This window comes from Heptranchias perlo, chromosome 31 (genome assembly GCF_035084215.1).
Source record: "Heptranchias perlo isolate sHepPer1 chromosome 31, sHepPer1.hap1, whole genome shotgun sequence".
Classification (NCBI taxonomy): Eukaryota; Metazoa; Chordata; class Chondrichthyes; order Hexanchiformes; family Hexanchidae; genus Heptranchias; species Heptranchias perlo.
Window position 1 is genome coordinate 11477024 of NC_090355.1, and position 15578 is coordinate 11492601.

The window sequence follows — 15578 nt, forward strand, 5'->3', positions numbered from 1 at the left end:
TAAAATGGATTAAAGCCCCGCAGTTCATTAGTTGCAGACAAAACGAAAGCATTAAATCATAAAAAACTAACCGAAGAGTCAGGGACCAGCAGGATGCAGATATACAGGAAGGGAAGTCAATGGCTGGGTTTCTCCCCCTGCCCAATTTTTGATGAATTGGTGTCTACACACTACATGAAACGAGAGCGACTAAAAAAGCTGAGAAAAAAAGACTGAGGAAGTAACTGACGATGCAGATCAGGATGCAGCAGGATTGAGATCCAACTCTTTCACTGAGTGGATAGAATCAGATTTGAACCCATGAATTTCCCACACCACGGACTCACATCTCACTATGCTTTCAGGCTGAGATGTCAAGGCGAATCTTCCAGGGCTGCTGCTAATGCATATCAGTCTGGCCTTGGGCAAGTTTGCGAATCAGGTTGGTGAACCACAGTCTCAGCCAGGGGATAGTGTGTTGCAGCAACAACTTGCATTTATATAGCAACTTTAAGGTAGTAAAACATCCCAAGGCGCTTCACAGGAGCGATTATCAAACAAAATTTCACAGCATGTAAGGAGGTATTAGGACAGATGACCAAAAGCTTTGTGAAAGAGGCAGGTTTTAAGGAGGAGAGAGAGGTGGAGAGGTTTAGGGAGGGAATTGCAGAGCTTAGGATCTAGGCAGCCAAAAGCACGGGCGGCAGTGGTGGAGCGATTAAAATCAGGGATGCGCATGAGGCAAGAATTAGAGGAGCGCAGAGATCTTGGGGGGGTTGTAGGGCTGGAGAAGGTTACAGAAATAGGGAGGGGCAAGGCCAGAGAGGGATTTGAAAACAAGGATGAGAATTTTAAAATCGAGGCTTTCCCAGATCGGGAGCCAATGTAGGTCAGCGAGCGCAGGGGTGATAGGAGAACGGGACTTGGTGTGAGTTAGGATACAGGCAGCAGAGTTTTGGATGAGCTCAAATTTATGGAGAGTGGAAGATGGGAGGCCAGTCAGGACAGCAATGGAATAGTCCAGTTTGGAGGTACCAAAAGCATGGAAGAGGGTTTCAGCAGCAGATAAGCTGCGGCAGGGGCGGAGACGGGTGATGTTACGGAGATGAAAGTAGGCGGTCTTGGTGATAGAGCGGATATATGGTCGGAAGCTCATCACACCAAGGTTGCGAACAGTCTGGTTCAGCCAGGGAGAGGGATGGAGTCGATGGCTAGGGAATGGAGTTTGCAGCAGGGACCAGAGACAATGGCTTCGCTCTTCCCAATATTTAGTTGGAGGAAATGTTTGCTCATCGGACAAGCAATGTGACAAATGAGAGACAGTGGAGGGGGGTCAAGGGAGGTGGTTGTGAGGTGGAGCTGGTTGTCGTCAGTGTACATGTGGAATCTGACGTGTTTTCGGATGATGTCGCCGAGGGGCAGCATGTAGCTTAGAAATAAGGGGGGGGGGGGGGCAAGAATAGATCCTTTGGGGACTCCAGAGGTAATGATGCGGGAGTGGGGAGAGAAACCAGACTTGCAAAGGAAAACCTAAATGAGGGCAGGTCAAACATCTTACATTAAATAAAACAAAAATACAAATACGTCACAGGTGTTAATATTTATCAAGCTCAAAATGTTCAGAAAAAGAACTAGAAATATTGAGAAACCAAAAAAAAAGGATGTGGAAAACATAAAAGAGCAGCAATATCAGACTGTGACCAACAAAAGCAGTAAAATTTAATTCTTCAAAAATATTATTAATTACAAGTGGAATGAGAGCATGTATAAATGTTACATTAATATCTACAAGCTTAAAGTTGAAAGGAATTCTGATACTGTATGCTCCATCCTAATTAACAGCATATCCTACCTAAAGATGAAGCTCTATAGCAACTTCCCTAAGTCACTCAATGAATTAATTGCAATTTGGCTGTCTCAGTGTTGGTACCACAGAGCAGTGTTCACAGTCTAACCAGTTTTTAAAAAGTAATCAGTTCGTCATATTTGCCGGCCAGCTGACAGTGTTGGTTGGTGTGATAGTTAGCACGAGGTGTTATTATTAAAAGCAGCTTTCTGTCGATAAAGGAACACTAAAGTCCCTAGTTTCAGCACTGCAATTTTCAGCTCTTCACTTTCGTCAAAGCAGAGAATGCGGTAGGTGCTCCAGATTTGCTTTTGCCTTGAAAAAGTGTGGTAATAGTTGTTAAGATTTTTTTTCAAAAATGGGAATAATTTGCCTGGTGATTCTGTTGAAGACCAGTGTTGAGAGGCTATAATGTAGCCAGAATATAACTGATATTGTTTCATTATCACTGTTATCTATACGTTATCCGTGTTGCAGCTACATTGCTTGAGTTCACTCAGAAGTTAGAGTTTTCAAAAATTAGACAATTGAGTTCAATTTTGAATTATACCTAACCAAACACAGATTCTGCTTGGAGCACACTACTTCCCATTCTCTCCCTCTAAAGAATTCAAATGTGCCAAACTACTTCAAGTTCACTCCCATTGTATAGATTTCCAGTATTTCAGACCACTTGTTACTTGGTTCTACTGTCGAGCATTTCATAAACTAACTATTTTGTATGCAATACTTCACTGTTCCATACTAATTCCATTTGCTTACAAATAGCATTCTACTCTACCTCTCTACTTCCCATCGACTGCCAATACATTTACATCAAGAGGGTGAAATTTGCTTGGGCGATAGCGTAAAATGGGCGCTCGCAAATCAGCCAGCCATTTTACATTCATTCCAATTTTCCTTTTCTAATGAAGTGGATAAACTACTCCCCATTGACTCTCAATGTTTAAAAATGTGATGAACTAAACTACTTTCCATTCACTCCCAATGTGTCTAGTGTACCATGCTATTCCCATTGGCAATATTTATTTAAGCCTAACACTTCAATTCAAAATCCCGATGCACCCCCCTGAAGAGAAAAAGTACAAGGTGATGCGGAGGGAGTGGTCCCTTCGGAATGCTGAAAGGGGAGGGGAGGGTAAGATGTGTTTTGTGATGGGATCGCGCTGGAGGTGGCGGAAATGGCGGAGGATGATACATTGACTGTGGAGGCTGGTGGGGTGGAAGGTGAGGACAAGGGGGACCCTATCATGGCCCTGGGAGGGAAGGGAAGGGAAGGGGTGAGGGCAGAAGTGTGGGAAATAGGACAGACAAGGTCGAGGGCCCTGTCAACTACAATGGTGGGGAATCCTCGGTTGAGGAAAAAGGAAGACATATCGGAAGCACTGGTACGGAAGGTGGTATCGTCAGAACAGATGCGACGGAGATGGAGAAACTGGGAGAAGGGAATAGAGTCCTTACAGGAAGTGGGGTGGGAGGAAGTGTAATCTAGGTAGTTGTGGGAGTTGGTGGGCTTATAATAAATATTGGTTGACAGCCTAGCCCCAGAAATGGAGATAGAGAAGTTGAGGAAGGGAAGAGTCGGAGATGGACCATGTGAATGCAAGGGAAGGGTGGAAATTGGAAGCAAAGTTGATTCAATTTTCCATTTTGGGGTAAGAGCAGGAAACGGCACTGATACAGTCATCAATGTACCAGAAAAAGAGGTGAGGGAGGGGACCTGAGTAGGACTGGAACAAGGAATGTTCCATGTAGCCTACAAAAAGGCAGGTATAACTGGGACCCATAAGGGTTCCCATAGCGACACCTTTTATTTTGATGAAATTTTCCAGTTCGGGGGGAGAGCAGGAAACAGCACCGATACAGTCATCAATGTACCGGAAAAATTATTATTAGGAATCACCTGCACTTCAATCTGATTGATAACACCTGAATAATTGACATACTGTAAGTCAGTATGAATAAACTCTATATGTCATAGTTTGGGACCATTTACGTGTGCGTTCTTCTGGCAGTTCTGCTTTAATCTCAGGATATTTTAGATACCTGTCCTTAGTTGGCTTAAGATCAAATGTCCTTAAATTTGCAATGTTAAATGCACATTTTAATTTGATGGTCTGGATTTTCACATGTTTAGAATTCCTCACTACCATAGCTGCAACTTCATTGGTTTTTGATCTGGATTTCATTTAATTAGAACCATAGAAAAGACACAGCACAGAAGGGGGCCATTCGGCCCATCGTGTCCGTGCTGGCTCGAATTTAATTGTGGTGGACTTACCCATTTCAGTTTCCCAAGGCTTGTATATTGTGAGTTTTGTGAGTAAAATGTTATTGTTGCTCTGATGGCTTTCTATTCAGGTCTATGAATAAAGGAATATGGAAAAGAACTGAAATCTGACTGCGTGGGATGTTAATATTTCTTATTTACTGAGATGGGTCTACTGTAAACACTGCTCAGGATTGTAAAGCTGTGAGACCAATTTTTCTTTCATTACCAGTTTCAGTGGATGACTCTGCCTGCTGCTGTAACACATCATTATTTTGCGGATGTCTCCTATATTAGACATTAGCTCTTGAAGGCTTTCCTTCATCATGGAGCACGCAACATCCTCTAAAGAGACACACCAATACAAACCGAGCAATGCCATCTATACAAACTCATTTTTCACACTTCAGTCTTTTATTTATGTTTCTGAGTGCTTCCAAACATTTCCATAACGATCCATGCTGGGGGTTTAGGAAGTGAATCCTGGGCACATTTACTCACATTTCACATGTCGCTTACTGTGTCAGTATTTTGGAATTCACTACCTACCACCATTGTGGGAGGGAGCACCATCACATCAAGGATTGCAGCGCTTTAAGGAGAAAGACCACCACTTCCTTCTTAGGGAAACTAGGAATGGGTAATAAATGCGACTGTGTTAGTATCACCCATTTCCTGAGAACAAATATTAAAAAAATTTAGTGGCTGCTCATTCTGCCACTGAGCCCCGACTCTTAGGAACGCTTTCTGTGCTTTCAGAAGTGCCTTCAGAAACTTTATCTTCAACTGTATCTCCACCCCTTCCCCCAGATTTTCCCTTCTGCTCAGCATCCATCTATATGGGGCTCTGGGAAAGCAGCAGGTTAGTCGGATTAGTTTTAGATTGCTCTAAACAAAGAGGCGGCACAAATATAATAGGCCGAATGGCCTCATTCCGTGCTGTAAACCTCTATTGTTCGCTGTCTATCCAGCTTGTGAGACACTTTGAGAGTTCTCTCTGTACACAAGGAGCACTATAGAAATGCAAGTTGTATTTTACAACCTGCTCCCATTTTTTCCTCCCTTTTTTGTACCATCTTTAAGATTTCCCATGCTTGTTCTAAGAGAAGGAGCAGGCAATATGTAGCCAGGTCTGATTCAATGCAACTCTTGAGCTGCAGCTAAAAGTTGGATGAGAGCGGCTTGGGGTGACTTGTCAGATGTGTTTATCTCTCACTTTTGTTGGGTCGCCTTTCCTTTGAAGGACCAGTAGGGACCAGGACCTTGTTGCTGGGAGAATCTTGCCACAAACAAGCATCCCATTGATCCGTGTCAAAGCAAGTTGGTCCGTCAACCCACTATATCAAAAGGGTGGCAGTATGTTATTCAGTATTTAACACCAGTCATGAAATAAAATTGCAGAATGGAGACAGCTACATTTTACATATTTTCCCCACATAACCCTAAATTCTGTGTTACTTTGGATTTGCTAACAAGTCTTGCAGAACAGTCCCGTCTCATTCTCAATATAAGCGACCTTTCTGTATCCTTGACAGATTCTGGACTAAAGTAATAAATGGACTTAATATGGAGAAGTCAGCGCAGAATTGTATTAATCACAAACTGCCTTACTCAGCTATTTAATAGATTGAACAAAGTAGGTTGTGAAGCTGTGGTTGTGATTGATGCATAAAATGATCCACACCCACTTTCTCCACAGTTCCAATCCAAATTGCTGACCTACACCAAAATAAACAATAATCAAAGCATTCATCATCCCTAACACTTTGTCATTACATTTACTTCATATTACAAGTCCATTCTCAGCAACACATGCAAAATCTTCCAGTTTGAATGTGCTGGTTTTTAAACCTATTACCTATAAATAAAAAGTAAAAGCATTGCTATTACGATAACCTTCGATTAGTCAGTAATTTCCAATGTACGGGCTATAAATTGGGCCGCATAGCGCCCGTTTTGCAGGCACCACGCGCCCTCCTATGGACCTAAAATGGCATTTGGAATGCGCGCGCACGTTTTTAGCGTGACTTGTGCTGGACGCCATTTTGGTAAAGGCATTTGTGCACCTGTCGATAACGAACGCTGGTAGCATGTAAAGTAGGGAGAATATGCGTTAGATCAGTGTGCAACGCTGATTTAAAGGGACCGATACAATTTTGGAACGCAACATTCCAGCCAACGAATTGTCTTAACCTCGCACAGCTGAACAGGTCATAAACAGCATGGAGGACCCCTGACCAGTGCTATTTAAAGGGATCATGCAGGAGTTACAGGTTAGTTGCTGAATTATTGATTCTGGCTCCTGATGCATTTGTATCTGTTTTTGAAGGTCTCCTCTACTTGAATACTAGGACTAGGGGACATAGCCTAAAAATTAGAGCCAGGACTTGCAGGAGTGAAGTTAGGCAACGCTTCTACATGCAAAGGGTGGTAGAAGTTTGGAACGCTCTTCCACAAACGGCAGTTGATGCTAGCTCAATTGTTAACTTTAAATCTGAGATTGATAGATTTTTGTTAACCCAAGGTATTAAGGGATATGGGGCTAAGGCGGGTATATGGAGTTAGGTCACAGATCAACCACGATCTCAATGAATGGTGGAACAGGCTCGAGGGGCTAAATGGCCTACTCCTGTTCCTATCTGCCTATGTTCCGATAATGAAGTTTTGACACTACAGGCAATAGCAAGGGCACTGGCAGAGTGGTAGGGGTGGGACAGGAATGCTGGCAACAGCGCAGCTAGGCCTGGCTGCTCGCAGGAATCAAGTAAATGACCGGGCAGAACAAATCTCATGTGCTGTCTGCATTGGAATGACTGGTTAATCGCGCACCTCGACCCCCGCGTCCGGATTCGGGGGTTATCGAGTTTAATCCCCTATATTTTTAGCCTTACTTGTTAAATATCATTTATACTTTACAAGTAAACAACAGTTGGGTAAAAATAAGCAATCCCTTCCCACTGACGATGGGCATAGAGATTTCCTTTGTGGACCGACAGTGTGATCTGCCATCTTCTCTGAGGGAAGTTTTTTAGGAACCAGTTAAAGATAAATAATTGTCAGACCCTGTTTGATGGTTTCCGCGTTTCTGTGTTTGCTCTGAATGGAACTATATATGGACATAGAAGAGATGTTCTACACATTCACATGAGGGAGAGAGATTAGCGGCTGAGATCGGTCTTTGTTTGGCGTGAAATGCTTATTGGATGTGATCCAGTTTCAATTGGTGAACAGGCGGAAGATACTGTAATGGTGTGGCAAGAAAATATCAGTTCCATCTTTTTTTCTCCTCACATCCTGAGACATAGGTACTTGTTTGATCTACTGGGAAAGGCATAAAGCTTGGGTTAAACCTTGCCACATTTCAAACCCAAGACCAGTACTGAACCAAATTAGTTCTCTCAGTGTATGATGAAGAATTGACGCAGGTGGAGCCTCTGAAACACAAAAAAATAACAGTAAATGCCAACAACTCCATCTCTAAAGAGGTGGCTGTAAGGTATTGGAATTCCTACCATCAAGGTCTCCTTTGTTAGCATTCCTTTTGGCTTTCCAGGGCACTACACAAATTTCTGACAAAGTTCTTAGTGAATTGTGTTGCAGCATATAAGCATTGATTATTATGCTCCTCTATGGCAGAGGGACTATTGGAATGGATGAAAGAAAAAGGTAAAGAATGGAATTCAAGAAAAGTGAAAGTCGGTAACCATAGACATAGGAAAGAGATAGTAAAAAAGGAATCAAGCACAAAAGAAAAAAAAACAAGGAGAAATTGAAAAAGTAAATGGGCTGTGCAGAGAAACATCTAAAGAGAAATGAGCATGGTATAAATAATAAAGTCGTGATCCCCCAATGGCTCATTTGGTTTAGTCAGTGAGTAGCTGAGCCATACCAGGATCCAGGAGTTCCCATTTTTGATTCCTAGTCTGATCTCTCAGAGTTAGATGATCTCAGCTGGGTTGCTATAGTTGGCTCCATGCCCCTTTGCGAGGGAAAGAAACATCAGCTAGGGTTTCTGCTCTGGATCATCATCTAATGGCTCCTGCTAAGAGAGTCCATGTGTTAATGTCGAGCGAGGAGAGAATCAGGCTCGGCCTACCATGCTTACATTCACTGTAGTGGCTCACATTTGGAGAATGAATGCTTGGGCAATGTACCAGAGGATGTCCAAGGCCCACAGAGATGTACCTCAACAAAAAGTAAACACCTTCAGGAGAGAAGAAGAAAAGGAGAGAAAATTGGCAGAAAAAGGAGAATTCTGGGACAATAATTTTTTCTTTCTACCCAAAAGGAGGAATTTTCCAAGAAACATATGGACAGTGGTCCATATTCTTGGCGTGTTCCCTCGTGTGTAAAGCAACATACCGGGCAAACACAAGAGGGGTTGGAGACGTGAGGTAGAAGTGAATTCTGATCACTGTTTTAAGAACCTCAGTTCTTTTGCTTTTCTTTCATTTAGAGGAAAGAAGAAAAATAAAGACTTACATTTACACAACTGGTCTGAAAAAAATAAGCAGATAGGATTCAGTAAAAAGTGAAATTGGTGACATGAGACCTTGCTACAATTGACTTCGTGCCTCTGATTTTGGATAGAAATAGTCAGCAAGGGTTGCTGCTCCTGATAATTATTAAGCAACTCTTGCTGGAACTGCACGTGTGCAGATGTCAGATGATGGCAAGGATAACCTCTGCTGTGATTCCCCCATGGTTGACTTGCCTGTCACTGTTGAAGCTTATTCATGAATAATGGCCACTCAGAAAGGACTACTGGTGCCCAATGAATCACACCTAAGCAACAAGCAAACGTTATTAGAAGAGAAGTCAGGGAGATAATTGGCAAGGAATAAAAAAATCTTTTTAACAACTCTGATATTTAGAAAATTTAGTGTCATGAACTGTTCACTAATCCTTTCATACTGCTGGATTTTAAACTGATACTTTGATAAAAAAAATTTCCCTAAGCTTTGCAGAAAATGAATGTAAATATGTTAACATTATTCAGCTTCTGCCTCATGCAATGAACTGAACAGACTTTGATAATGCAGCGTTAACATTCCATGAGTCCTTCTCCTTATTACTGTCACTTAAGTGACAGAGTGAAGAAATGGACGGAATAGGAAAAGGAGGGATGGGAATTGTAATTACTGCTGCCATATTACATTCATTTAGTCCTTTGAACTATTGATCTCAGCGAGACAATTCCTCGCTTTGCTGCTGTGTTTGATTAAAGCTCTGGGTCAGGAGGAAAAAAGGTGCATGATTTCAAACTCTGCTCTCGGGAGATGTTTGTTGCCAAAAGAATCTCATCACAATAAATAAGTGTGATCTTTTAATTCTTCTGGGTCCGGGGAAGCAATTGTGTATCTTGCCGGTAAATAAAAAAAAAACTTCAGTGCTGTCTCTTTAGTTTGTGAAATAGAGACTGTAAGATAAAGAGGGAACTGGCTAGAATGGCTCACTGAATACTGAAGTGCATAGGAGAGTGTGTCTCTTTGTTGCTTTTCTTTAGACTAACATCAGCACCCTGAGCGCAATCCTTTCATAAGCAGGAAACTATTCATAGCTTTCAATAAAAGACTTTCAGGACTGTACAAATCTACTTTTGTGTTGCTACAATCCTTTGCTATTCAAGTAAACAGTGAGGCCTGTTCTACAAACATATATAACAGATAACTATTCAAAAAAAATTGACAAAATGATTTTTGAGAGAGTATACAAAGGTCCATAAGAGGATTTTAGTATTGAACTGCTCACCACAGGTCATCTTGTTTGTCTGGAGGGTGGATGGAAAAAGGGAAAAATGGACAAACTATGGACAATCATCCCACTCTTTCACCAAGACCATACATGATTTGCATCTTGTATGTGCACTATTCCTTATATGCGTGTATGAACATGCATATACTTACGGGATCTTGCATTAAAAGAATATGTCAGAGCATTTCACAAGGTGGAGAGGTGAACAGTGAACAATAAAAGGGGGAATCTTATGGATTGGTGGGTGGGGCATGAATGATTTTTTTAGGAGGCGTTTGAAGTAGGGAGTAGACTATCTACACACGTATTAGACAAGAGATGCCTCTCTGTGAATTGCAGGACAGTAATCCGTTGTCTGAGTTCAAATGGACATGATAGTGTTTTAAAGTGTGCAACTAGAAAATGTCATTGGGGTAGAAAATCTATCCTATTATGTCCACTGAACCTGTTTATTCCAACAGACCTTGTGCAATTTGTGCGTAATGGACTCTTCCAAATTTATTTACTATCCTGAGGGAGCAAGTACATTTTCTAAGACAATAAAACTTTATAGAAATTCTCCAAAGTAATGAGGGAAAAATTCAAGGATATGAATCGAATATTGCAATCTGCATTACTCAGTCTTGACTGGCTGTATTCAATAGATTCACATTTTCATGTCTCAGCAGAACTGAAACCAACTATAGTGTTCCATGGAGTACTAAACTATCTATGTCTGTACATAAACGGGCTTTGTTTTTTCACTACTTTTAATGAAATGATAATAACACGAACCACAAAAGCTAGGATTAAGTGGGTTGTGTTAATTATCTGACCCCAAGATCGCAGTACTCATTTGAAAGGGGTCTCTTCATGGAAAATCTGCTAGCCAGAATAAAGAGGTTTTTTTTGGCATGGGTCAGGCTATCAGATGAAAGATGTATTACTTTTCAGTTTGGGGAGAGGATGGAATAAAGTGACCACCTCACATATCCACAGTCAGTATGTCAAGGAGTAGCAAAGATGTGACACTATCTTTCCCCATACCTGCTCTCTTGTACTAGTGGAGAGAAAATGAGGTCGATCTTGACTTTGTGCGATAATGTAAAACGGGTGATTGCGAGAAGGCAGCTTTCCAATGGAAATAAAAATCAGGAGAGATGTAAAACGGGCTGCCTACTCACTATCACCCATTTTACACTAGCGCGCAAAGTCAAGATCTACCCCCAGTGTGTCAAATGAGTGATCCTCGTAAGGGAACAAACGGCAGTGGGGAGGAAAAAGTTAAATTTAAAACCAAGAAAAAGTAATATTTCTTCACTTGTTTACCCCACAGGGAGGTTTGATTGCTCTGCTGCTTCTCATCTTAATCTTCACAATGGTACTGTACGCGCGCCGGAGATGGTGCAAGAGGCGGCGGGTGCCTCAGAAGAGCGCCAGCACGGAGGCCACTCATGAAATTCACTACATCCCCTCTGTGCTGCTGGGACCTCAGGCCAGGGACAGCTTCCGGAACTCTCGGATACAGGCCCATAATTCCGTGGTTGGAATGCCTATCCGAGAGACACCCATCCTGGATGATTACGACTGCGAAGATGAGGACAACCAACTTCGTCCCGAAGCATGCAACAGGGAAGATGACTTTGGAAGTCAGGTGACCCGTACACTGGAGAGCCTGGGACGAGCAGAAGAGGAGAAACCAAGTTTTGCAGGTTGGGTCCTTTTATATTTCTTCTTCTTGCTCTCTTCATTAATCAAGCACTTCTGTTGAACACTTGATGGGAGTCATTTAAATTGTCACATAATACAAGATGCTCTTGTTTTGTGCTTTAAAACTGTAGACTGGCAGCAGACATGTTGTTATAGAATCTTTTATCTCACACCCTCCCATGATGAAGCTTTGGTTGACAGATCTTAAATGTGGACATCGAGCTGACAACACTCAGCATTCACAGTGTCGTTGATAAATGGGGTTGTGCACAAACAGACTATTTTCAGACTGCCCGTGGCCAGCAGTTTTAAAGCAAAAAAAATTAGATACAGGGGAGCAGTGAGAGAAACCTGAGGTATATATGTACTGCATCTCCATTTATAAACTTTAGGATAATGTGGCAATTAAGATAGATTATGTCTCTAGATCCAAAGGATATTAAAGAGCAGCGGCTGACTGAAGTGAATCAAACCATAGGTCCATCAACATTACACAAATGACGAGTTGTACTTAGCATTTTCATACAGCTCGCTTGTTTATTGTAAAAGAAAACCCCCAAAAATCTTCCCGGTCATCATGAATGTAGTGTGGAAAGTGCACATCATTGTTAGGATACCTTGCTGCCCTTTATGCATATTCCACTTGCATGGTTGCTGTTGGTCTTTTGCCACTGGGCTTGGTCAAGAAGATCAGTGTTGATTTCCAACCTTGTTTTGCCTCAAGTTCCATGTTCGTGTTAGTACCATTGTTTAGATTAGTGATGATACAATCTCAGTGGCTGAGAGCTGCAGAAAAGGCCACAAAATTCATGCTGTGGCCTGGTTAGTGGGTGAATTGACTGTGAAACCCCAACCTAATGAGTTTTTCTAGAGGCTAAGTGTGAGTAGAGCCAAAACGATTGCATCTCTTTCACATTAACTAATATCACTCAGCCATTGAGCTCTGCGTTTTTGTGCTGAGTTTGGACAGAACCCTCTGAACAGTGTACTGGATAATAATTGTCAAAGAACAACTGCTTCCTCATAAAAATAAGAATTTTGGAAAAGAAACGGTCCAGAGAAAATGATGAAATTTAAACATGGTTATAGTTTATGTGTATGTGAACGTATGAGTCTGAATGAACACTCTCTCTATATCCACTGTCATCTTCTATATCCACTGTCATCTGTCTGCAACTTATACTTCAATCAGCTTTCAGTCCCTTATTATGTCATAAACTGTCAGAATGATTGTTATTGCCTTACCTGATAAATGATATTCAGTGCATTATGGGGTAATCAGTCTTAACTGTAACAGCAGATCCAAAGAAGCAAATTCCGTGCAATTTTCATTGTAGCCTCAAATGAATTATGAATTGCTTTGTGGAATAGAGTGGGTTGTGAGGAAAGTGTAAAGAACCTTGTGCTCTTCAGCCTTGAAACAAAGTGACTGCAAGGGGACCAATTGGAGATATATGCCAGTAAATTATATGATGTGGAGATGCTGGTGATGGACTGGGGTTGACAATTGTAAACAATTTTACAACACCAAGTTATAGTCCCAACGATTTTATTTGAAATTTACAAGCTTCCGGAGGCTTCCTCCTTCCTCAGGTAAATGTAAATTTACCTGAGGAAAGAGGAAGCCTCCGAAAGTTAGTAAATTATATGGTAAAGATAAATCCTAAACGCTGCTTCAAACTAAACCATGACAATAGATGCTGTGTTCGAGCTGCTGTAGGTTCTCTCTGGATGCATGAGATTGGGTGGGCTGTCATCCGGGTCTATCTTGTGCACAGTTCTAGCAGGGGCCACCAGACATGATGTGAAGCAGGTACACTGATATATATCTCAGGAGTGTTGAAGACAATTGCGGCACCTCCTGAGTGCCACTTCAGCACAGACCACATATCGAGTTTATGATCTTCTTAGATCAGTGGCACACCAGGCAGTGAATGTTCCATTCTACCTGCTGAAGAGCAAACAGAAACTCATCACTCAATTACTCCTGCACTCGTGTGAACTGCAGGCTTTTTCCAACCATTCACTGGAGGAGTATACCATCTACTTGAATTTTCTCACAATTATTTGTTTTATAGTAAAGCTAAATTGGACAAATAACTTTACTGCCCATTGTCAAGTGTTGAGTTTAGAGCTGGGCTGCAAAGCCCAAGATCAGCTCTTGTGGCCATGACTTCTTCGGATTGTAAAAGAGCTGTGTTCTAATTAAATGATAGTTGTTGGAATCTTGGCAAGATGCCACCCATAGGCAGCTCATAAATATACAGCACAAAGCAGAAACAACAACAACAACAACTTGCATATATATATAGTGCATTTAACATAGTAAAATGTCCCTAGGCGCTTCACAGGAGCGTTCACAAACAAAATTTGACATCGAGCCATATAAGGAGATAATAGGACAGGAGCTTGGACAAAGAGGTAGGTTTTAAGGAGCGTCTTAAAGGAGGAGAGAGAGGTAGAGAGGCAGTGAGCTTTAGGGAGGGAATTCGAGAGCTTAGGGTCTAAGCAGCTGAAGGCACGGCCGCCAATGGTAGAGCGAAGAAAATCGGGGATGCATCTCCCGATGTCCTATTTCTGAATTTATTCCTCACCCTCCCCACAACACATCACATTTGTACCTCCAAATGAGTTAAAACTTTTTCTTTTTGACAATCTGAAGACCTCTTTAGGGGAATAAATATGTTGGCTGTTAAGGATATAATGCAAGGCTGTCCTGAAGGCTCAGTGGATAAATATATTTCATGATATCCTTCTGGGCTGTGCGTATTATGAAGGCTGAAAGATCACAACATCTTTATCTCCCCACATGCTCTTTTCTGATTGATTTGACACTTTCCATTGTGGATGTACAGTATATCTGCTCCATATAAGCTGCAAAGAAAAAAATATAAATAGGGTTCAAATTAAGTGTTCAAGCTGGCCCCCCCAGCAAGTATGTGACTTTTATATATTGGTGGCTTTTTCCATTTTGTTGTCTTCCTTAGGATTATTTATAGTGTGTGATGCTCTGACTATACAATTGAATTGATCTGACACACCTTGTCTTAGATTCACTTTACGGTAGGGAACAGAGATCAGTGCAATGCCAAGCATATCTTGGGAGTGAAGAACTGACAGCTGGTGAATGATGAAGCCATTGAGTTATGAAGGCCTTCCTTACAAATGGAACAGCATATCCCCCATGCATACTATACTCTTAATACAAACAGTGTAGAGAAACAAAAGGAAAACAAGTTTGTCTTTTAACGCCGTGTGTCACCCTGTGTTATTTCAAGTGTGGAGGGCACTTTAGTGTTGCCCCTTGTGTTATGTGACTTACAACGCAATTTTACAGATCCCATCTTGAAAATCCCTTCAAACGAGACTGAGTTTTAAATTCACAGATCCATATCTCAATTCCTTGCCAGAGTTTGCAGAGCTCATAAAAACATTTAGCTTTGTGACTCGACTGAGACGCAAAAAAAAACTTGGCAACTCTGCAGATGGCAGACCAACTCTTGCTACTTTGATCCAATCCGGGCAACGATACTCGTAGTAACAATGCATTAAAACATTTGAGGACAACAGTAATGTTGGGAAGTAGAGAAAGAAGTGGTCTTCTTGGCAAACATTTCCCAGATATTTAAAGAGCTCTATGGAGATGGCATCCAACTTCATTTTGTAAATGCACTTCAGTATCAATCGCATAAGATGCTTTTGAAAATTGGGTGCAACAATCAATAACCAGGCATATTGTGCCAGTTCAGCTTGTTGCTAATTTGTATTGGTTGGGCTGATGCTATTTTGATTGACTTTAATTCAACTAATGAAAGATTTAGGCTTAAATGTCCCTTCTTCTGTGTAAAACAGTAAATTATTTAATACATTTTAATTTACTGGGGGAAATTGTTTTGCTTTGTGTTGTGTATGATGGGTCTTAGCTGACAGTTTTTGCTGGGTGTGGGAATTTATTACATTTTTAGGTTTCATGTTACATATTCTACTCAGGATTTAGTGTCGCCCACTGTTCCCATAAGCAGACTTTGCATCCTCTACAAC

The 15578-nt window shown here is 41.5% G+C and overlaps 1 protein-coding gene across 6 annotated transcripts in view; it reads left to right on the forward strand.

The window, feature by feature from the left end:
• Window positions 1–15578, forward strand: part of LOC137300495 (astrotactin-2-like) — a 1223335-nt gene that overhangs the window by 280622 nt on the left and 927135 nt on the right. For all 6 annotated transcript variants that reach the window (XM_067969577.1, XM_067969574.1, XM_067969575.1 and 3 more), the window contains one exon: window positions 11164–11539. In XM_067969577.1, coding sequence (XP_067825678.1) covers window positions 11164–11539 — 376 coding nt within the window. The remainder of the gene's footprint in view (window positions 1–11163; window positions 11540–15578) is intronic.